The 22,308-nt window shown below is 28.3% G+C and overlaps 4 protein-coding genes across 4 annotated transcripts; 1 reads left to right on the top strand and 3 right to left on the bottom strand.

Moving 5' to 3' along the window:
* Positions 1 to 4,429: 4,429 nt before the first annotated feature.
* On the bottom strand, positions 4,430 to 5,393 carry LOC8271690 (calcium-binding allergen Bet v 3). Its single transcript, XM_002531773.4, has one exon. It carries the CDS (start codon positions 5,220 to 5,222, stop codon positions 4,626 to 4,628), a length of 597 nt encoding a protein of 198 aa, XP_002531819.2. The 5' UTR covers positions 5,223 to 5,393; the 3' UTR covers positions 4,430 to 4,625.
* Positions 5,394 to 7,351: 1,958 nt separating this feature from the next.
* On the top strand, positions 7,352 to 9,408 carry LOC8271691 (cyclin-dependent protein kinase inhibitor SMR11). The gene is made up of 2 exons (XM_048380315.1): positions 7,352 to 7,624; positions 7,785 to 9,408. Exon 2 carries the CDS (start codon positions 7,849 to 7,851, stop codon positions 8,548 to 8,550), a length of 702 nt encoding a protein of 233 aa, XP_048236272.1. The 5' UTR covers positions 7,352 to 7,624; positions 7,785 to 7,848; the 3' UTR covers positions 8,551 to 9,408.
* Positions 9,409 to 9,722: 314 nt separating this feature from the next.
* LOC8271692 lies at positions 9,723 to 10,818 on the bottom strand. The gene has a single exon (XM_002531775.4). It carries the CDS (start codon positions 10,549 to 10,551, stop codon positions 9,937 to 9,939), a length of 615 nt encoding a protein of 204 aa, XP_002531821.2. The 5' UTR covers positions 10,552 to 10,818; the 3' UTR covers positions 9,723 to 9,936.
* A 2,246-nt stretch (positions 10,819 to 13,064) lies between these two features.
* On the bottom strand, positions 13,065 to 14,277 carry LOC8271693. The gene has a single exon (XM_002531776.4). The coding sequence runs from the start codon at positions 14,053 to 14,055 to the stop codon at positions 13,402 to 13,404; it is 654 nt and encodes a 217-aa protein (XP_002531822.1). The 5' UTR covers positions 14,056 to 14,277; the 3' UTR covers positions 13,065 to 13,401.
* Positions 14,278 to 22,308: the final 8,031 nt, after the last annotated feature.

The raw sequence follows: 22,308 nt of genomic DNA on the forward strand, positions 1-22,308 counted from the left end.
TCATATGGAGACATCTAAAAGAATTTAGTTTGAGTCTTCACTTCTAAAAGAAAAAGAAAAAATAAAATTAAAAAAGATGGTGGACATGGTCCAAATTCACAATCAAGACGATGACGTGTTTGGTTTCTGGTTGGACTTGCCCCCTTTTGCAATTTTACTCTTTTATTTCTATTATTATATAAAATTCAGGTCAGGAGTAGTATTACTGTGTTGAACATCAATCAAACCCGTGATTCGATATTCGCTTCCCAGGCAGAAGAGTCCAATCCATCCTACGGTCGAAGATTTGTCGTCCGTCTCTGCCTTCCCCTTCAATTTTCAATCCTTTGTAGGACAATGACAGCTTAACACCCCCTGCTCAAATCAATAAACCTAATAATTATGAATCTCAATGTTTCGAAGGCTTCATCACCCGAAAATTAAATATTATGCAATAAATTATTTCCCATCTTTCCTAGTGCTCCATAAAAAATTAAAATTGGCCAACAAAATTTAGATTTTGTTTCAGTATTATTGTTTCATATTATTATTATAAGTTTATTTTAATCATTCAATATTTTAAATAATTTATTTGTTTAATATAATATTTTTTTACTATTTTAGTCAATAAATTTGCATAGATAATTTTAATTATTTTATGCAAAAAATAATCATATAAATGAAAATTTGCAGTTTTTCAAGTACCATTTATTAAATTTAAAAATAATAAAAATAATTAATTAATTAAATATTTAATTATGTTAATAAATCATTAGAATAAAAATAATAGTATTTATCAATTTAGATAGTACTATACGCCATAGTCCATTTAAAGAATTCAAAAGGGTTAAGTTAATTTTACAGTAATGGCTTTCTATTTTCTAAAATTTAAAATCATTTTACAGAAATATATAAGTTTATAACCAAAAAGAAAAGAGCTCGTGTGAACTAACATAAATACATGTCCACTGGCATACGAATTACAGCTATCACATCCTACGACTTGTGGTCGTCGTTGAAATTTCAAATTGGTTCTTTTATGTTAATTTTTTTATATTTAACTGTAAATCGAATATACAAAATTTTAATATATAACTGATGTAGCCAGATAATAATTATATATTTTAATTTAAACGAATTTTTAAGTTTCTATTTTATTAAAAAAATATAAAATTTAAGCGAATAACTTCCAAGTGTTTTTTTTTGTGTATGATAAAATAATAATAAAAAGCTAATTTTTGAATAATTATTTTTCTAAAAAGGCTTTTCCGAATTATAAGTTATTTTCCAGAATAAATAGTTGAGCCTAAGTTGCTTTGAAAAGTAAAAGAAGAAGAAGAAGAAGAAACCAACAAGAATTGACTTGGGCCTACAATCGTTTCAAGGGGGATTAAATGTGATCAAACAGCACATTGAAAATGAAAGAATCTACTAGGACCTACATTTTCTTAATAATAATAATAATCTTATGAATTCCTGAATCAAACCAACGTAAACCCTGAATTTGAGGCAGTTTAATGATGTTTATTACCCTGTCCAATTAGAGGTTTTCTGTCTTCTTGTATCAGTCACCGTTTTGTGTCCCAGAAGACAGTCTCCATGTTTCCCTTCCTGTTTATATTACTATGGTTTCCTGATTTCATGTACATATATGTGTATGAATACATCATCAGGATTCAAGTTTTATTTGCCGAGCAAGCAATCACAATTAGTTAATGAAATGTGTAGGCAGACTCATACAGTCTGCTGTTTATATATGCATTACTTTATTTTATTTTTTTCTTTTTGCTTTCCCTTTGGTTTCTTCCAGGAGACAATTATTTTAGGGGTTCGGCATTTGGAGTACGTTTCTTACAACGCACAAAATTAAAATTTGCTCTCTAAGTCAAAGTAAAGAGCACTGATTGGGCACCCACTTTGAAAACTATGAAATCCTGGCTTTTACGTACCGCTTCAAATTAATATTTTTTCTATTTTCTTATGAGTTCTTAAAAACATCTTAAAATCAACAGCAAAAATATTATTTTTACTCGATAATTCCTTTAAATACTGTTTTTTTTTTAATTTTTTAAAATACGGTATATAGTTATTTCTATTTTTTTATCAAAAAATAAAAAGAAAACCGAAACTGTATTTTTAAGAAAAAAAAAAGTATATTTTTGATATTTTTATACCATAAAAAAAATTACATTATATATTTTATAAAAAAATGTTATAAATATTTTTATTATTTTCTCTATTTTTTATCATACAAACCTGCATTACAAGGCCCAAGACAATTTATAATTTAATAGCTTAAAACTAAAGGATGTAACCCCGTAAGTCCAACATACTAGGCTGAAAGCTCAATGCCAAATTGGTTTTGAGGGCTATAAATACTAGAAAAGTATAAACTGGTTTGGAACTTGAAACCTTGTATCCAGATGTGACCTTCTTCTTTCTTCTAAGCACAACCACCGTAGAAAACCGGAAACCGCAACTCTAATCCTTCTTTAGGACCCAAAATCTCAAGAACCATCTGCCCTCAAACCACAACGTGATGTATAAACATATCTCTTTTTATTGTACATAGAATCTAACCTCATCAAGCTTAAAACACACTGTCTTGAGCTTCAAATTACAAAAAAAAAAAAAAAAAGAACATAGAAACACGGTTTCTGTCTATTCTTCTGTTCAATCCAATTAAAAGCTAGGGTAAGAGACAAAGAAAATGATAGATATGGAGCTGTTGTTGCTGTTATTACTTCGGTATGTTTGTTGACAACGAATGAATGGATTGGGTTTGGGTCTTAGGTTTTGTTTTGGTTAAATTATAAAAAGGAAAGGGCAAGATAAGAGAGAGAGAGAGAGAGAGAGAGAGAGAGAGAGAGAGATCTGACAGCTGCAAATTCTAATTTGCTGTCTACAAACGATGATAGTGAAGAAAGTGGGTTTTGTAATATCGAAAAGCACTTGAATTTCTCCTCTTTTTCTCTGCATTAATATCCTCCCCAACGCTTCAATCAATTATTTTTTTTCTTGTTTACTGAAGACTGAAAGAAGAATCATTTCTATCTTTTTTCTATTTTTGTTTAATTTGAAACTCAGCACGGTGTATTTTAAACTTTATGAGATTGGATTTCTTATAGAAAAAGTAAAAGACATGTTTATACGTCACGGCGTCAATGATACATGTCTAAACGGCGTTAATAATACATGTCTAAACGGGTTTAGATAGACTTGATAAAGAATATAAAGTTAAAGTAATTAAAAGTGAGAGCAAGTCACATACGAAAGATAATAGAAGATATTGTCTGAAACTAAGAAGAGAAAGCCATCAAAATTGGAGATGCAAATGAGGTGAGCCGAGCTTTTTAGTGTCCACATTGACTTGCAGAAATTTAATTAAATTATATTTATTAATTTTATTTAAATAAATAAAATTAACTTGCTATAATACTTTATTATTATAGTTTTAGAAATTATTATTAAAGAATATTTTTAAAAAATAAATTAAAAATTATAATATTTATTCTAAAATTTTAAAATAATCAAAATAAAATTATTAAAAAATATAAAATATAAAATTTAATTAATAATTAGACTCTAGTTTAAAGTTTAAGTTTAATTAAGCTTTGACCAAAAAGTTCAGGAGCTTATAAATTATTATCTTTTTCTATATAATTATTTAATTCATATAAATTAGTTTTAACAAAAAGAAGTATAAAACTTTTCGAATTAAGAAAATATTTAAAATTAAAATAAGAATAACAGCAAGCACAGTATGCAAATGATGAAAAGACAAATAATATATCCGGGAGCTACTGGGAAAACGGATTAGTGCAATGCAAAAGTTGATTTAGCTGGAAATATATAATCAATTTCTGACGAGAGTACGTCCATCCAATTAATACCCTTTCCTCTGCTATGTTTGCTTTGTTACTTTACTGGTGAAATTAGAGATGGTAATTTGCCCCTACCCTTGAGTAAATCTATAATCTGATCTGAACTGAGCCCAGAATACCTATACCTGCTGCTACCGACGGGATGGATACGGATTTAAGTCTCTCTGCTCTATAATCTGTCATAAACTATAAGTAAATAAATATTATTTCTTATAAAATATATAAATATATTTTTTAAATATAGAATTTGTTCTTTCAATTATATTTAATAATATAATTAAAATATTAAATTAATAAAAAAAATATTTTTAGCATAAATCTAACCAATATAAATATCATATCTAATAATAATATTATATATGAACGTATAACTAATTTTCTGGTAAACTTACCCTACCTAGAAATTTATTAGGCATTTAAGTCCAAATTAATCACCTCAACCGTTGAATAATTATACCATAAGCCAAACTGCCAAGTAGGAAAAGAAAAGATCACGAAGATAAATTTCAAGATTAACAAAAGAAAAAAAAATGATTTGGGGAATTTCGATCGGGATGAGCCAATAATGAAGAAAATGGAAAGAAAATTTGCCCCATTGATCATCTTATACAATTCAAATGGTCTTTTCAATATTATAATCTGTGTACAAAAACCTGAATATCACCACCATACCATTTAACTACCAAACGAAAAGACCAAATTTACCAAAATGAAAACATCAAATATATAAGAAATGAGAGTGAGAAAACATCTAATCGAAAATCAAGAGCTGCGAACAAGAACACTCCGCATCATATCTTTAAACTCGAAGAAATCGACGCGGCCATCGTGATTGCGATCGACGGAACAGATCATCTGTTGAACCCTTTCAATCTCTTTAGCTTCAGGCATGCCGAGTTTCCTCAACACAACCTGAAGCTCATGAGCAGAAATGTAACCATCGCCATCTTCATCAAACACCTTAAAAGCCTCCGTTAGATCAGACTCTTCCTGGGTCACAGCATCGACTCCGTTAGCCTCCACCTCCTCATCGTCGTAGCTAAAGAATGCCTCGTCCAACGACTGATGAAGCGAAAAGAAATCCTCAAACGCAAGCCCGTCGTTGCCGGGTCTGATATGAGACCTGATGGTGGATTCAAGTTCTGAGAAATCAGCTTCGAGCCCTAAAAGGCTAAGCGCTTGGCTGAGGTCTTGAACAGTTATCATGCCGTCGCCATTCTTGTCGAAGAGATCGAAAATGCGGCGGAGACGGAGAGAGTTGAGGCTGGGGCTGCGGAGGCGGAAGGAGGAGGCGGTGGATGCTTTTCTTGAAAGGGTCGGCCTGGTTCCTGTAGAGGCTGCTGCTGGTTCTACTTCCATGGCCTGTTTTTCTTCTTTCCCCAAGTATTAGCAGCAGCTAAATTGATTTTCTTTTTAAAAAAGATAAATGCCGCTAAAAAGCGAACGGATTCTGGATAGGAAAGAAGAAGAAGAAGAGGGAAATGGAGTTTGGAAGTATTATACGTTATTGTGATTGTGGAAGTAAGAAAGGAGTAGCTATATTATACGGGATAAAGCGCGTTTATCGGTTTAATTAAGAAGGTTTGACCAGCCATCCACCATTCATATGACCTCTTCTTACATACTTCCTTATGTTTGCCAGGCAATTTCAATTCCTATTCCTTCACTTGCGTATAATGCATGTACCGAAATGTGAGTGGCCACTCGCTCCCTCCTTCCTTCTAAATTAGGAAAATTCTTTTTATATATAAGTAAAATATATTTCATATCCAACATAAAACAATTTTATTTCAAAAGCAAAAACTAGTCTCTTGATAGGAATTGGAGAGATTGTTTGAATCTCTTCACAATCCATTCGTATTAATTTCAGTTTATATATATTATCTATAAAATAAATTAAATAAACATGTAAGAAGAATAAGGTTAAATTACTACATTGACTACTCTTTTATTAGAGTTCACATTATAGGTTACATAAGCATGTGCTATTGCAACATAATTTTTCATTCCTATTAAATCATTGAAACTATAGTGATTGGAGAGAATCTTAACATAGAATGGTCCCTCGGACATTCACATTATGATATGCAATATAATTCAGATGACAAGTCTAGATTCTTTTGGTCATGTTATTTTAAATCTTTGAAGGAAATATTAATTAAATGAAAAAACATGAAAGTATTACAAAAACAAGTGAAATAATAAAATATATAATTATTAAATAAAAGAATTTACAACATATTATATTTTATCAATCAACAACCTATTATATATATATATAGTATTGGAAACTGAAGTCTCGATTTCTATAAAGAAAAAAAAGACAACTTGCCTTACTTTGTCAGCCCGTTTTGTTTTTCCTAATGAAATTGAGCACGAAAATTGTGTTTAGGGAATAATTATTTTAGCTGTCGAATAGTTCATCTCCTAAAAGAGTATATCAAAGTTAATGGAAAATTAAATTTAAAAAAAAAAAAAAAAGTAATTCCATATGGGTAGATTGATCATTCACAGTGCAACGTTAATAAAAAAGAAAAAGAGTAAATATAATTCAAATTCTGACATCTCATTCTATATGGGGTATTAATTTGAAAAATGGTATAAATGGTTGCATGAAATATAATTTAAAACTGTATAAGATGCATTGCTGGATGAAATTGTAAAATGGAATTAATTAGCAAGAAGGAAAGAAAGAAATGTTCATGGTTGGCAGGCTGATTATAAACATGTTTCATTTTTCAAAATATTTAATTTTTATATGGCTAATTGAGGCATCGTGGGGAGGCAGTTATTGAAGCCAATTATCTGACCTTTAATTAAGCCAGCCACAGTCCACCAGACCAGACTACTTCCATTCCATCAATGCCGTAATGCTCTTCTAGTAGCCCATGTTCTCCGACCATGTCACCCTGACGACAGTATTTCGTCTGTGAATGTTACCTGAGCCAATGTTCTTTATCTTTCAATAATAAAAAATTTATTAGTGAAAATTAAAAAATTAAAAAATAAACCCATTAATAGTTATGCAGAAAACAATCAGTCTAAAATAAAATATAAAATCGATATTGAATTATTTTTAAAATATTTTTTATCATATAAATAATTATTTTGTAAAATAAACTTTTCCCAAAAGATAATTATACGTGTAACTAAAATATTGACATTTAAATTTAAGACACGTATTCGAAGGCTGGAATCAGAATAATTTTCAACTTTTTATAAATAAGAAAGTTAGTTGAGTAATTTATCTTTTTGCAAAAAGGAAAAAAGAAAAGAAGAAAATTCGACTCCAACTGTACCGACGTGTGAGTTGTGACTGGAACTGAACCATGTTAAAGGTGTTTAGAAAATCTTACCCGTTAAAGAAAGAGAGCCGCAGGTGACACGAACGCGCCCATAATAATAATTGAGGGTCGCAGAAGGTGACAGAGACGCGCCCATACGAACTCTGCCTCTGGGACTGGCATCTGATAGATCACGTTCGTACCCACATCATGTGACATCCACTTTCCCCCAGTTGCAAAAGCCCTAATTTTCTCAGTTCGCGTTTTTCAACAACTGGTTCATTTTCCATACACGCTGCCGTTTAGCCCATTTTCACCCACACTTTCTCTCTCTCCAGACAAAAAGAAAACAACTTTACCCCCTCCCTTTCCCTCCATTGCCGCCGCCGCCCTCCGCCGCCCCAACCCCCTCTGCTGCTGCTGCTACTGCTTTCTTCAATCTTTACCACTATCCATTATCTTCACCTCTAACCTCAGGTACACTTAACACGCTCTTTTTCATCTTCTTTGTGATTTCTTTGCCATCCGCATTGCGAGTTTTTTAGTTTCTTGTCTTCTGCTTGGTGTATTAGGGTTTGATTAGGATTTGGGATTTTCTAGGTTAGAGCAAAGTTTCATTTTTGTTTTGTTTTTGCAGGAAGTTAATTTCATCGATATCACCAATTGTTGTTGTTGTTGTTGTTGTTGTTATTGTTCTGATTATGGGTCAATTGGGTTTTGAAAAATGTACGGAAGAAACAGGGAGAAATCAAGATTTTTCCAAAAAATGGACTGATTGTTTAGATGAATCTTGTGCTAATAAGCCAGAAACTGAGCAATCTCTCGGGCCTATAACTCCTGCAAATAAAGAGAATGGGGATTTTTCTTTGGATCTTAGTTCTCCACTCACCGTAGTGAAAAAAGTCCCTAAAGCACTAATCTTTGATTCTAATACCAACCAAAATCAAGACCCACTCACCAATATTGATAGCTCTAGTAGCCCCAGAACGCCAAAGGATGGCGTTTTTGATCCGTTTGCTCCTGGTCCTGAAGACAAGGCCTGGGCTCCCCAGTGCAAGAAATACTCTGATGAAGCGAGGAGCAGTGTTGCTAGACGGCTTAATTTCAGTTCTTCCTTCAAAGGTTTGGGTGATGAATGTGCTGGTGATTGTGTGGAGTCTATTTCGGATGAGCAGATGTTTGAGTCAGTATATGAGAATCTCTTAGAGGCTATTGTCTCTAAGCAAACTGAGTGTTCTCTTGCTGAACTATCAAAAATGGAATTAGATTCGGATAGTTGTTTGACGCCTTCTTCAGCTCCACGATTAACTGGAGTTGCTGATGCTTGCCCTGGTGCTCCTATGAAACCAACAGGTAAATCAAGGATTATCGATTTGGGATTATGCAGGAAGCTTGAATTCTAACAGCAAGGACTTGTATGATTATTTTGCTCTGTTGCAATTATGACACTGCGCTGATGACTAATTCTGCAAGCTGGCATTATATATTATTTTGAAGCTCTAACTACTGTGCCTCATAAGTTTAACTTGTGGTTCTTACAGATTTATTTTGACAGGAAATTTTAGCTGTCTGACCAAGATCAATGTAGTGGTAACTTGTATAGGAATTACTGACGCTATGGCATCTTTGAAAATTTGCAAATGTTCCTTTTTTAGACTGCTATAAGTGTTCTTTTTATGTGCATGTTGTGTTACGCATTCTGTTAGTCTGTACATTCATAAACATGAAATCTTCGCTTCTACATCTGGTGTCATTATGTTTGAGCCAAATGTTGACTGAATTTGGTGACCAAAGTAGCTAGCTGTTTGTCCATTAATTGATGAAGAGAATGAAGAAATAGGTGGATGTGAAGATCATCGATAAATTGGTTGATAAAGGAGTTGTTATGTCCAAGCGAACAGGGTACTCTATTCTATCAACTTTTGTAGAAGCTTTCTTTCTCTGTATCTTCAAGTTCTTAATGAGTAAAGCACATCTTTGTATCCAACTGCATCGCAGAACTTTTCATTGTGCAGCAAAAGTACCGCCTTACTTTGCTACTACTTAGAACCTTATGTACGAATAAGACCACTCCATTAGCTAATCTAAATGTCCAGTTTTTCCATGTCTTTATCTCTGTTGTTGATTTTGATATTATCTGTACCATTCCGTCAGGGACAAGATTCTGTATTTGTATTTAATTTATCAAAAAGCTTAAACAGGAAAAAAGTACTGCAGAATGTTGTACACTTTAATAATATTTTTTTTGTTGTTATACCCTATATGCATACTCGCTATTAAGCAGCTCAATTGATGAAGATAAGGTTCTCCGACTTGGCACTTTGTGCTCCAACATCTGCTTGTTTGCATTGTCAGTAAATCAAGTGCCTGACGAGGAAAGATGAAAATAACTTAACAAGAAAAAACACTTACAGGGTGTGAGACTTGTTATGCACCCCATTACCAAGTTTTGAGTGTGAAAAGTGAGCTGAATTATGCGATGTGTAATATCTTTTAAATGTTGCCTATGGGATCGATCTGGCCATAGATATTATGGGTTCAAAGTTTATTTGAAATTTGAGGTTTTGCCCAACTGTGGAGAAGAATCAAGAAAGATTATGTTTGCAGATTTACAAAAAACAGTCTCAACCCTACTCCCTTGAGAGTAGTTAAGGGGCATTAAACATTACAATAAAACATATCTAAGAGAGTCTCCAGTCTACGCCACTAAATAAAATATTCAAGCACTCGTGGGGGCAACACTGAAGCCATACGCCTTGTGTTGATGCTTTCATTCAAAAACCATATTCTTATAACTTTGTCTTGCTCCTGCACTCCTGGTTTTGAATCTTCATTGCAGGAAAAGCAATCGTGAATCTGCATGCAGAAGTAGCTACGGCATGCTTTTTTATTATCCCCAAGAATGTAACCCTGCCTGGAATGCTTGTCCGTGTTTCCATAACAAGCTGTCCTGCCAACACATCCTGGATTAACTCTGTCATGTCAGATGCTAGTTCATCCACCTCAATAGTAAGCCGGCAAGCAAGCGGTGCTGATCCTCTAGAAGGTATAACACCCGGATACAGATCCGCTTCTCCTATCTGCTTATCTTGATACAGAAGGGAAGTCTTGCCAGCACCATGCTTGAAGCTGGCATAATTTCGGTTGTGTACCAGAAGATTGAGATTAAGCGAGATGTTGAGTTGAATATTGATTACTGGGAACGAGATGCGAGGAGAGATGCCATCTAGTGTGGCTGACACAAGATCAACCTTGGGTTCTTTAGCCTTAAAGACCGTCAATACTAAGATGAGAATGATTATAAATAGCAACAGCACCAAGAAAAGAGCCACTCCGCCAACGATGAAACAGCACCGGCGGCGTCTCTGACGTTTGCTTGGAAGTTGATCGTTAGTTTCCGTCATTGAGAATACGGAAACGATCTTTATGGTGTTGTGGGTTGTGGGTTGCGAGGTAGGAGGATTAGAAATAGAGAAGAGAAAAGCTATAGTAACATACAATTATGCGATCATGTAAAGATTGTGAGAGGTGAAAAGAAGCCATAAATTCGGAGATTGAGAGAGATGAGGTAACTGATTAATAGTGGAGTGTTTAAAGAAGATTGGTCAGGTGAGCTGTTGGGGGTTGGATGGCTTTAATAATGATGGTTATATTCAGCCTAATGTCTACCTGTTGTTGCCGCAAAAGATGCTTACTTACTGGCTTATATTTGAAACAAAATCAACCCTATTAATTCCCGCAGACTGAAATCAAATATCACTTTCCTCGTCGGATCTCGATTTGAATTCCATTTACTAATCCAGCCATTATTCTTACAATTATTTTTACCTTAATGAACACTTAATTAACTTTATAAACCATTTAATTAATATTTTTACTTATTAAAAATCTGAGAGATTTTGAATTAGAATTTTATCTGTCAGTAGCTCTATTTAAAAGAGTAATGTTACACAACCTATCACTATTTGTATCAAATTTTATCAATATGACGTGGTATATAATATATTTATTATAATTTTATAAAAATATAATATGTTATGTCAGTTGGACAAGAGTTATAGATTTAGCATTAAAAAAGAAATATCTAGAATTAGATGTAACTCTATTTAATACTACTGATAAGTAAAAAGAGATCAACCTGAGGAGACAATCAAATAAACTTGATTTGCCAAGTATTATTTATTGAATACGTGTTCTAGTTGACGAAGATGAGGTGGGTAAAATTTAATATTTCCAAAAGAATTGTTCTACGTGGGATACATGCACTATGCATATAGTAGCATACCTTTTAATTATCCTATTAAATGAGAATTTAATGGCTGAAGCTGTATATTCAAAGAAAATACACATTTCGTTGCTAATTCAAGGAACACTGCACCTGCGGTGCGTATGTGACATTCACACACAAGCAAACAAAACTAAAAATTGTCAAAATTTGTCCTACGATTAGTGTGGACACTTCTGCAGGTTACTACCACTTCCCATTATCAAACGATCCCCTTCATCTCTTTTCTTGTTTTATGACAAAATTCTTACCTGTAGAAAATTAAACAGAGTTATTACCGGCTTATTTGGTTCAGCTGATTTATGCAGCTGGTGATTGATAAATTAAACTGTTTACTATAATTTTATTAGCGGTTACTATTAGTATGTTAAATGATAAAATTTATTATTAAGTATATTTTATTATATTATATTATATTTAATCATATAAATTAATAAAAATAACTTATAATAATTAAAAAATATATAGTTAATATATTTTTATCTTAATTTTATTTATTATTAAAATATTTATAAAAATTATTTTAAAAGTAGAAATCTAAAATTAAATTCTACTAATAAAAATTCTAATTTCAAATACCATAATTTTAAATATTATAATTATATAACTATTAAGAATAATTTAAAAACAATAATTATTTATTTTAAAATATAAAAAAATTTAATTACATGAGATCAATTTAAAGTAAGTTATTATTAATAAGTCTTAACGAGGATAATAATGTTCAAATAAATAAAAATCAAATTAGCTATCAACTGGTAAGAAAAAATTCTAAAATAGAGCTGATTAAAAATAAATCAACTATCAGCTGTTGTTTTTTAAGTTTTTATCAAATGTTTCAATATAATTGTTCAATGAGAAACAACTATAGTTGTATTAAATCTCTAAACCAAACACCTTTATTAGAACTAAATTTTAGAGAAAGTTAAAAATCTAGAGATTGATTTTAAATTTTGTGATTGATTTTCCTTTTCTTTCGGAGCCGAAAGAGAGGGATTTGGGCATGTTATCTTAATGGCACAGTAGTACGGGCCTTTAGTTTAAATTGTGGAGCTTGCAGCTGTTGTTAAGGTGGGGGAAGGGTTTTATTTAGCAGAGTTCAACTGCTGCACGTGGGCCAGCAGTTTGTTACTATGCAAATGCAATCAAAGATATTATCGTTATTCTCGACGTGTACTACCGCTCAAGCAATTCCTTGTGAACTTTCACATGTTGGGAGCTTTCATATATTTTAATGGGTGATAATGGGATTTCTTTTAATCTTCGAATTATGCACATGGAAGTCTTAATTAATCCTGGACTCGATGCAAGTGTTCAATTTTGTCAATAAAAGGCGAAGCTCCAGTTCCTTTGACATGGAAATTTTATTTTTTTTGACCTAATCAAAAGAAGAGAGAGCTTCAAGTTCCTTATCATTTCCTCCCAGTTAGGGGAAAGCCTGATTAACAGAACATCACATGTTAACCAAGTTTCATGACAAAAGACACCATAAGTTGGCCACAATTTGTGTGAAGTTTTGAGAATAAATTATTCAATCATTGTCCTTTCTATGATTCCTTAAATGAATAGAATCAAATTTTGCAATAGTAATTCCCTGGAGATGGAACACAATATTCATATGACAAGCTCATGGACGACCAACACACAAGTTCAATTTCATAAAAATGGCTTCATATAGAAAACAAGCATATGGTTTGATTGCGAAAGAAGTGCATTCAAATTCAAGAATTGGCATAATCACAAAGCAGAATCAAGAATTCTGTCTGTATCTGGGCAATCAAACAGTAAAGATCAAAACAGAAAACCCCCAAAACGGGCGAAGTATAGAATCGTACAATCGTGTGTAACTCCTCCGTAATAATAACATAATTATCCCAACCAGCCAACAAAGAACAAGAACATATTCTGCAAGTAGAATTAGTACACTAGACAAAAAGACTAAATATCTTGAAACAAATACAGAGGTTGTCTAAATTTTTGCCTTGTACTTGCACTTCTGATCTGCAATAGTAGCATTTGCAATAAAGACAGAAACATCGCATGTAGTAGTTGTATCCACACTGATTTTGAAAATATTAAAAATCGCAACTTTGCCAGAAAGTTTAATTAAAGTACTCACGTTCAACAATCCGGACATCACATCAGAAAAAAGCTGAGGATTAGACAATAACCGATCCGCCATGACAGTAACAGTAACATTCATGGGTCTGGTCTCGTCGGCGCCCATCTTTCCTGCAGGAATCGGGACTTCACCAACAAGTTCACCTCTATAATTCAGCAAAGCTGAACCATTCTTGTACTTTAGGCCTACTTTGTTTGGGTTGGTGACGGTGAGATCAACGTCCATAGTCATATTCAGGTCGACACCCATTCTCGCAGCGTCCAAATCTACTTTGAGATTTTCTAGAGAGATTGAGTCGATTGTGGTGGTGGGTTCTTTGGCTTTGAAGACTGTGAATGCTAAGATCACAGCTATCACGACGATGAGGACGATGACGGAAGCAGTTATTGCAAGACAGATGTTTCTGCGCCTGTGTTTGCTTTTAGTTTTGGGCTGTGTTTGAGCTTCGGTGTCTTTTGTTGAATTTAGAGCTGTTTCCTCTGCTTTCTTCTCCACCTCCATTTTTTCTTTAAAAGAGCGTCTGCTTTGGGTTTTGTGCGTTTAATTCTTGCTCTCTTGGGGTGGTTTAGCGGGTGGGGTGATCCGGGGGTCTCTCGTTTGTAGGAAACTACATGCCTATAAATACATACTGCCCAACTACTGGTTTCAGCTTGACCTTCTTTTTTTTTTTTTCTTTCTTTCTTCTTCAGTGACGATAAATATTATATTTTATATTTAAATACCTGCATTTCTAAGTTATTGAGTGCACAAATTTAAAAATACCCAACTCTGATAATACACAAAATAACTCTAATAGAAATTTAATCTAAATTAGCATGTAATTTAACATAATAATGTATTTTGAAATTTTCAATTGTTTGATTGCGTTCTTGTTTATTAAAACTAGTGAGATTTTAATTTTGAGACTTTCCATCATCATCCATTCAATTTTGATAAAAAAAAGTTTATAATATATACAACAAGAGCCTAGTAGTTAAAAAAAAATTATTTGGATTCAATATATACACCTCTAATAGGAGAGTGATATATATCTATGAGTATTTTATATTTTAATATTAGATAATTGATATATATTTTATATTTAAATAATTAAATATTCGCCAATTATCTATTAATTTAGCATATAAGTAGAATATACACCACATATAAATAAAAAATTTCTAATAATTAAACTTCTAATGAATTTAAAAAAAAAAAAGAAAAAAAAGTGCTCCTCAAAGTATCACATTCTAATCTTTAGATAATAATTATTTATAAAAACTGAAATTTGTCTAACACTATATTTAGTTGAAAGAATTTATTTTATTTAAAAAAATATATGAGAAAAAAATAAAAATATTAAATTTAAAAAAAAATTAATATTATGAAATATATTGATTTACTATCTATTTTGTTATATTTTAATTTAGCTATAACTAATTTTATAAATTTAATAATGTAAATTTATAAATTATTTTTATTTTAATCAAAATACATAAATTTTATATTTGTAAATAAATTTTTTAAATTTCAATCAAATATGATGTGAATAAATATACCAAATCAATTAAAATAATATTTTATATTTTATTTTAATTAAAAAATAGCGAAAAGAAATGTAATTATGAAAATTCAACCTTCCATGTAAAGAGTTTATTTGCCCGAAAGCATACAACATTTTCTATTATCCCGTACTAGTTTCTCTTCAGTTTTTCATTCTACTAGCTAATTATTATGGGATGTAATCTTCTTCTATGAAAAGTAGGATCTCCTTATATATATATATATATATATATATATATATATATATATATATAAAGTACAATAAGGTATAATTAGGTCAGTGCAAAAATTCAGACAGGAAATTAAGAATGATTTATTTTCCATGAGGACTGGAGACTTGTTGGGGCTGCTTATGAAGACCACTCTAGCAACGCGGTTAGGAAGTCTTATTTGTGTTTAAATTAAATACTTCCTTCTTCTACCTATTTTACTGGGTCGTCTTCAGATATCCAGTATTTGCTGTTGCTGTGAAAAACAGAAAAAGAACTGTTGCAATATATGATTAAAACTTTTCAAGCTCCTTGTTTATCTCCTAGTTCCTTTTTCCGAGTCCATCATTCTTTAGAACACAGCAGAATTCAATTGTTTTTAAATGTATAACTAAAAACCTACATATATATAAGGAAATTTCAGAATCTAAAATTAATTGTTCAATGATCATCGTTTGACTTCTTCCTGTGATGATAATCAAGGAGAAGAAAATATACCAAAATATTCAATATGCTTTACTTTATGGAGAGAAAAACCAAGAATGAAGCAAAATGATATCAAAATAGAGAGTAATTAATTAGCATTCACTTTGAGAGCAAAAAACATTTGGCTGCTCCTGGAAGCATGGAAAGTAACATGTTGAGGATTGCGTGCAAGAATTTTAGTACCCTTTTTGTCCCATATATCAATACTTTTTAAGAATAAAAATAAGAAAAAATTAGTTTGACTTTGCAATCCTTAATCAGCATTTGTAATAGCTGAGGACAAAACAAAAAAAAAGGGAAAAATAGACAATCTAGTTAGAACGTCCAGGTCTTCATTTGCCCGCTTTACTGGGTTATTACAAAGTGCATTTGCAGACAGCCACCCTAATTATCAAATCAGTGACTTAATAAATAATATGCAATTTTATGAGAAAATTTAAAAATTTGAGTTGAGCTTTTTCTTTTTTTGCTGTGGAAAATGAAGCAGAAGATTGAGATTGATGTGGGAAGGAATTATGAGTTCAAAACAAGAAAAGTATCATTGCCAAGAGGATGACTTGGTGTGTTAATATATATAATATAATGCAATGCAATGCAATTTATGCTGCCTGCCTATGAAGATTTTACTAGAATCAAGCAAATAGACTTTGCCTATTTCAGCGAGTGAGAAGAACTACATTAACCTCACGTTTTCAATTAGAGATTTCTTTTTAATTAAAAAAGAGGAGAGATTCCCACAACTATTGAAATTCATAAAAAATCAGTATTTTCATTTTCAGATATCTATCTTTAGTTCATCTTTTTTACTTATTTAATCTACTATTGTTTAATGCTTATTTAATTTTATTTACACTTAAATAGAATAATAGATTCCTATTGATAAGAATAATCAAAACTATTTTTTTTTTAATTATTATAAATAAAAGTTCTTCAGAAAATTAAATGTTATAAGAGAAATTTAGATAAGTGGGATGTTTTATCAAATTTTTTTATTCACTAAATCATTATATAATCAATTTTTTTTATCTGTATTCCAATTTGTTTTATCAATAAATATTTTAGAAATAATCCCTGAATAAAAATAAATGCATTTGCTGAATATGAAAATGAGGTACCGTATTATCATCATGGCTGCTTGGTTCAAACTAGTATAAAAACAATGATTAAAAATGGGCCTTAAAAACGCTGCGCAGAAGATTAGGCCCAAGAAGAGGAGGAACTCGATTCCACGTGTCTCTTGGTCAATCACAGTCTTCTGCTTCCAGAAGCTGCTGTCTCCGTGTCTGTCGGAGCGCGTAGCCGCTTACACGTCTTATTTATCAAAGATCGTCGGCGAACGCCTGTGTGATCATTCAATGTTGTTCCAAATAGGTCAAACCCTTGACCTGCAGGTTTCGATTCCATTATTTCTCTGTGGGATTAGTTTTTAGAGTCAAAATTAATCCACTAAAGAATTTCACAATTTTTTTAACACTAATAATTAACACACATTTCTTTTTCTTTTTCTTTTTCTTTGTTTCTTTCTCCTCTACTTTTTAATAGGTTTGATTTTTTTTTTCTTTTAAGAAGAAAAATAAAAATAATGGTGGAAACTGAGCTTATTTGTTTAAAAATATTTACTAAAACCTTGTTTATTTCACAGAAAATAGTTTAAGTTTTTCTATATTTATAATGTTTGAGAGATTAATACCAATTATTATTATTATTAGACTAAAGTACCACATCAATATAAATTGACAGTATATGTATATAAATAATTATTAATGATTAGCAATAATGTATTGTACTTTATGAATATAAATTATACAATATAGTACTCTCTAAATAAAATAAAAAAATTATATTACGAATTAGATACCTAATTTACTTATTAAGATATCAAAACTATAATAATCCAAATAAAAATTAACCGCTAATCTAGATTACCAATTTTGACATATTAGAGGAATTTCCTTGCACGTACGATTTCGAATTCAATTGATGTGTAAAAGTGAGAGCAATGACTCGAAATATAATAGTAATCACGAGACTCGTGTATGAAGTATGTGGAAATCTTTTAATTTACCTAAACTTTGATTAATTATAAGTTAAATTGATTTTAAAATGTATCGTGTTTAATATAATAAAATTAATAATACAACGTTTTGGACTTTGACGATGCCGGATGACTCTTCAAATTCAATTTCTTCTAGATGTTTGATTTTCTGGATTATAGTATTCTTTATCCGGATTTCAATAGATTAAAAAAGTTAATAAAGGAATTTAGCCCTTTGTTAATTTCTGGATGACTCTTCGTGTATGTATGGATGGAACGTGATAATTATTTAATCTACTAACTGAATTTGCCTTTTAACTTGTCAATCTGAATTTCATAGTTTAGCATTTTAAAAGTAATTTTTAAATATATAGACATAACTTTTCAGAGTATTTTTTTCACTTTATTATATATAAAAAAAAAAAACTAGATTAAATACACACATTCATATTTTAACTTTTTGTCGATTAATTAATTGGTTTCTTAAATTTCAATTTTAATTAATGTCAAAGCTATTGTCCTTAATTTATTTCATTAATATTTTATTAATAAAAATTGATAAATATACTTTTAAAAGTATATTTTAATATAAAAAGTAGAGATAAATTTCATATATTAAAAAATACATGTAAAAGAATATACTTTTAATAGTTATTATAATTAAATTGCCGAAATTAATAGATTATAAGTTTATAAGATATATATTACACTCAGTGCATTAAACTACATATTAACTTTATAAATCTTTTGATAAGTCAGATTGTTTGAATAGCATATTGAAATGGAGAAATAACTCAACAAATACATTATAATTTCTATAAAATGAGAACTTAATATATTTAGAATGGAGAAACTTAATTTTAGAAAATATATATAAATATTTATTTATTTAAATTAAATATAAAATTAAAAAAATATTTCCAATTTATAAGTAATCGGCAATCAATCAAAAAATATTTTGAAAACTTAAAAAAGAGTCTATGGGTAATGCAATTTTCGATTCTACCCTAATCCAACTTGGGTTGGAAATTAAACAGATCTATTTGCATGCAACGCTATCTCCATGCAGTATATATACCAATTTAGTTATAATTATATTTTTAATATTAGACGAGTGTCTGCATATTATTATAATTAGTGCTTTATGATTATTAAAAATTTCAGTATTATTTTTTAAATAAAATATTTAAAAAAATTAAAAACATAAATTTACATTGTTAAAAATAAAAAAGATAATAATATAGATAAACGATGAAAATTTTAATTAAATCATTAAGAATATATATATATTAAAAAACACACAAATATCTTTAAATAATAGAAAAAATAATATTTAAAAAAAATTATTCTAAAATATGTAATAATTTTTTATAAATATATCAAAATGCATAAGAATGATTTAAAAAATAAAAAAAAATATTTTAAGAAAATAAAACGTCTCTTAAAATATTTTTTTTTAAATAGAAAAATATTGATTTGAATTTAACTAATCTAGTATAGAAAAAATAAAAATAAATTTATTTATTCATAAAAAAATTTCTGATAAATATAAAAATAAATAAAAAAAATTAAGTTGAAGAAGTTGACAGTAACTTGTGAATAAAATAAATGGTAAAAAAAATAAAAATAAAAAATGCGAATTAAGACTTTTTTTTTAGAAATAAAAAAAATAAAAAAATTATAATATTTAAAAAATAAAATTTATAAGATATATTTTAATTATCATATATCTTTTTGCATTCTAAAGATTGTAATCAATTAGATCATATTGACATGAGCTTTACCGGCTCATTAAAAAGAGGAAAAATTGTAATTAATTATTAACTAGTCTTTTATGTTATTATTTTGATTATAAGTTGAGTTGATGGATATAGTTTAATAAACAATTTAATTTTTAATATTAATTTATAATATTTTAAAAATAATAAATTAATTATTTTTAAATATTTGTTAAATTTTCTTAGAATTATATAATTATATAAAATTATTTTAAGAATATTTATTAGTTAATTTTAATATATTATAAATTAATTAATAGTATTAATTATATCATTATTTTAAAATTTTAAAATTTATTATATGACTAAAATTAATTTACTATTGAATATAATATTAAAAATATAATTTAAAATAAATTAGAATTATTATCTAATTACAAAACTAACTTATTAGTTAATATAATATTAAAATATAATTAATATGTTATTTTTTTAGGATAGAATTAGTTTCATTATCTAATTAGTAAATTATTTATTGATATTAAATATAATTAATATGTTATTTTTTAAGGATTGAAATCAGTATTTAATTATGAATGTTATTTAGTAATCAATAAATTAATAAAAAAGTATAATATATATAAATTTCTGAGGCTTAAAATATTTTTTGATACATGCGTTTAATTTTTAACATGTAAGACTTTTATTTTGACACGTGTATTATTTGACAGGTATAATTCAAATTTATGTGTAATTTTATGATTTTTATTTTTATTTATTGATTAATAAGTTTTTTTTAGTTAAACACTGATTTTAATTCTAAAAAATAACATATTTATTATATTTTAATATAATATTAACTAATAAATAGTTTTCGAATCAAATAATAGTAATGATTCTATTATAAAAGATAGCATATTAATTATATTTTAATATTATGTTAACATAAATAGTTTCTTAATCAGATAATAATATTAATTATATTTTAAAAAGTAGTATATTAATTATATTTTAATATTAATATTAACTAATAAATTAATTTTTTAATTAGATAATAATTCTAATTTGAGAAATTAACATTAGATTAATATTTTTAATATTATATTTAATAATAAATTAATTTTTTATTTATATAATGAATTTAATCATAAAAATAATAATATCAATTATAATATTAAGTTATATAATTCTAAGATTAATTAACAAATATTTTTAAAATAATTTCTATATTATCTTACTAATAAAATTCAAAAATTTTAAAAAATTAAGGATATTTAAAAAAAAGTTAATTTGCTATTATTTTTTAAAATATTATAAATATTAAAAATTTTATTAAATTATATCCTGTAAATTTAATTTTATAATTAAAATAATAATAATAATGGTAAACGACTAGTTACACATAAACTTGAATTCCATGTGTAAAAAATAAGTACATATGTCAAAACAGAAATTTTACATATAAAAAATCAAGTAAACGACTAGTTACACATAAACTTGAATTCCATGTGTAAAAAATAAGTACACATGTCAAAACAGAAATTTTAAATATATATATATATATATATATATATATATATATATATATATATATATATATATTTAAAATGACCTAAAAATATAACTATTTTGTTATGTTATATAATTTGAGCAACTAAATAAAATAAAAAAATTGTGTACGATTAAAATAATATATAAATAGTGGCTTATCTAAGTGAATTTGTTCTCATTAAAAAATAGACATTTATATACATACGGAAAAACGACGACAAATTTTCTTTGCTATGATCAATTTTTTTTTACAATTTTTTTTTATAATTAACTTTATTTATACGATATTGTCTTCGAAACTACACTATAATATTCTTGTATTATATTTTTGTTATTGTCAAGTGACTTTATAATTTAATTTTAATTGTATTTTTATATATTTTAACTACATTTAGTATATATTTGATATATTATGATATTTTTATGAAACACATATTCATATCATTAAAACACACTAGTTGCTATAAAGACATGTTAAAAATTATTCAATTCACAAATACAAAACATAAAAATGTAAAATAAAAATAATAAATCTACCTCATTTGATTGATTTTACAGTAATACAAATCAAAATAATATTCTTTAAGTATTTTATAGATATATTTTTATTATTTTTTTTTGACGAAATTTTTAAAAAATAAAAAGATATAAAATAAAACTGATTTTACAATAGTACAATTTAAAAATAATATCATTTAAGTGTTCTTTAAGTATATTTTTGGGACGAAATTCTGAAAAAGAAATTTATAATACTAGAAGTTAGAATAAATAAAATTAGAATAAATAAAATTTGAATATTTTTTAGGTATTCTAATATTGTTTTTAAATGGAATTCTAAAAAGTATAAAAAATATAAAATAAAAAGTGATTTCACAATGATATAAATTAAAATAATATTTTTAAAATATATTATTAAATTTCTTTAGTAAGTAAAATTTTCAGAAAAATATTATAAAAGATTTAACGCAACAATAATTTTCCATCATAAAAGATAATGTCTACAAATTTCTTTGAAAAAACCGGAATATATATATATATATTAATTTATAAGACCTAAATTTTTTTTGATATGTGTGCTTAATTTTCTACATGTAGAATTTTTATTTTGATATATGTACTATTTTGGACACATAGAATTCAAACTTACGTGTAATTTTATGATTTTTATTATTATTTTGTTGATTAATAAGTCACGTTTCTAATTAAACATTCA

The sequence above is a fragment of the Ricinus communis genome, chromosome 10 (genome assembly GCF_019578655.1).
Source record: "Ricinus communis isolate WT05 ecotype wild-type chromosome 10, ASM1957865v1, whole genome shotgun sequence".
In the NCBI taxonomy this organism is placed as follows: domain Eukaryota; kingdom Viridiplantae; phylum Streptophyta; class Magnoliopsida; order Malpighiales; family Euphorbiaceae; genus Ricinus; species Ricinus communis.

Excerpts from the sequence above, each read along its gene's own strand:
- LOC8271690 (XM_002531773.4), bottom strand. The coding sequence starts at position 5,222 with ATGGAAGTAGAACCAGCAGCAGCCTCTACAGGAACCAGGCCGACCCTT.
- LOC8271692 (XM_002531775.4), bottom strand. The coding sequence starts at position 10,551 with ATGACGGAAACTAACGATCAACTTCCAAGCAAACGTCAGAGACGCCGC.
- LOC8271691 (XM_048380315.1), top strand. The coding sequence starts at position 7,849 with ATGGGTCAATTGGGTTTTGAAAAATGTACGGAAGAAACAGGGAGAAAT.
- LOC8271693 (XM_002531776.4), bottom strand. The coding sequence starts at position 14,055 with ATGGAGGTGGAGAAGAAAGCAGAGGAAACAGCTCTAAATTCAACAAAA.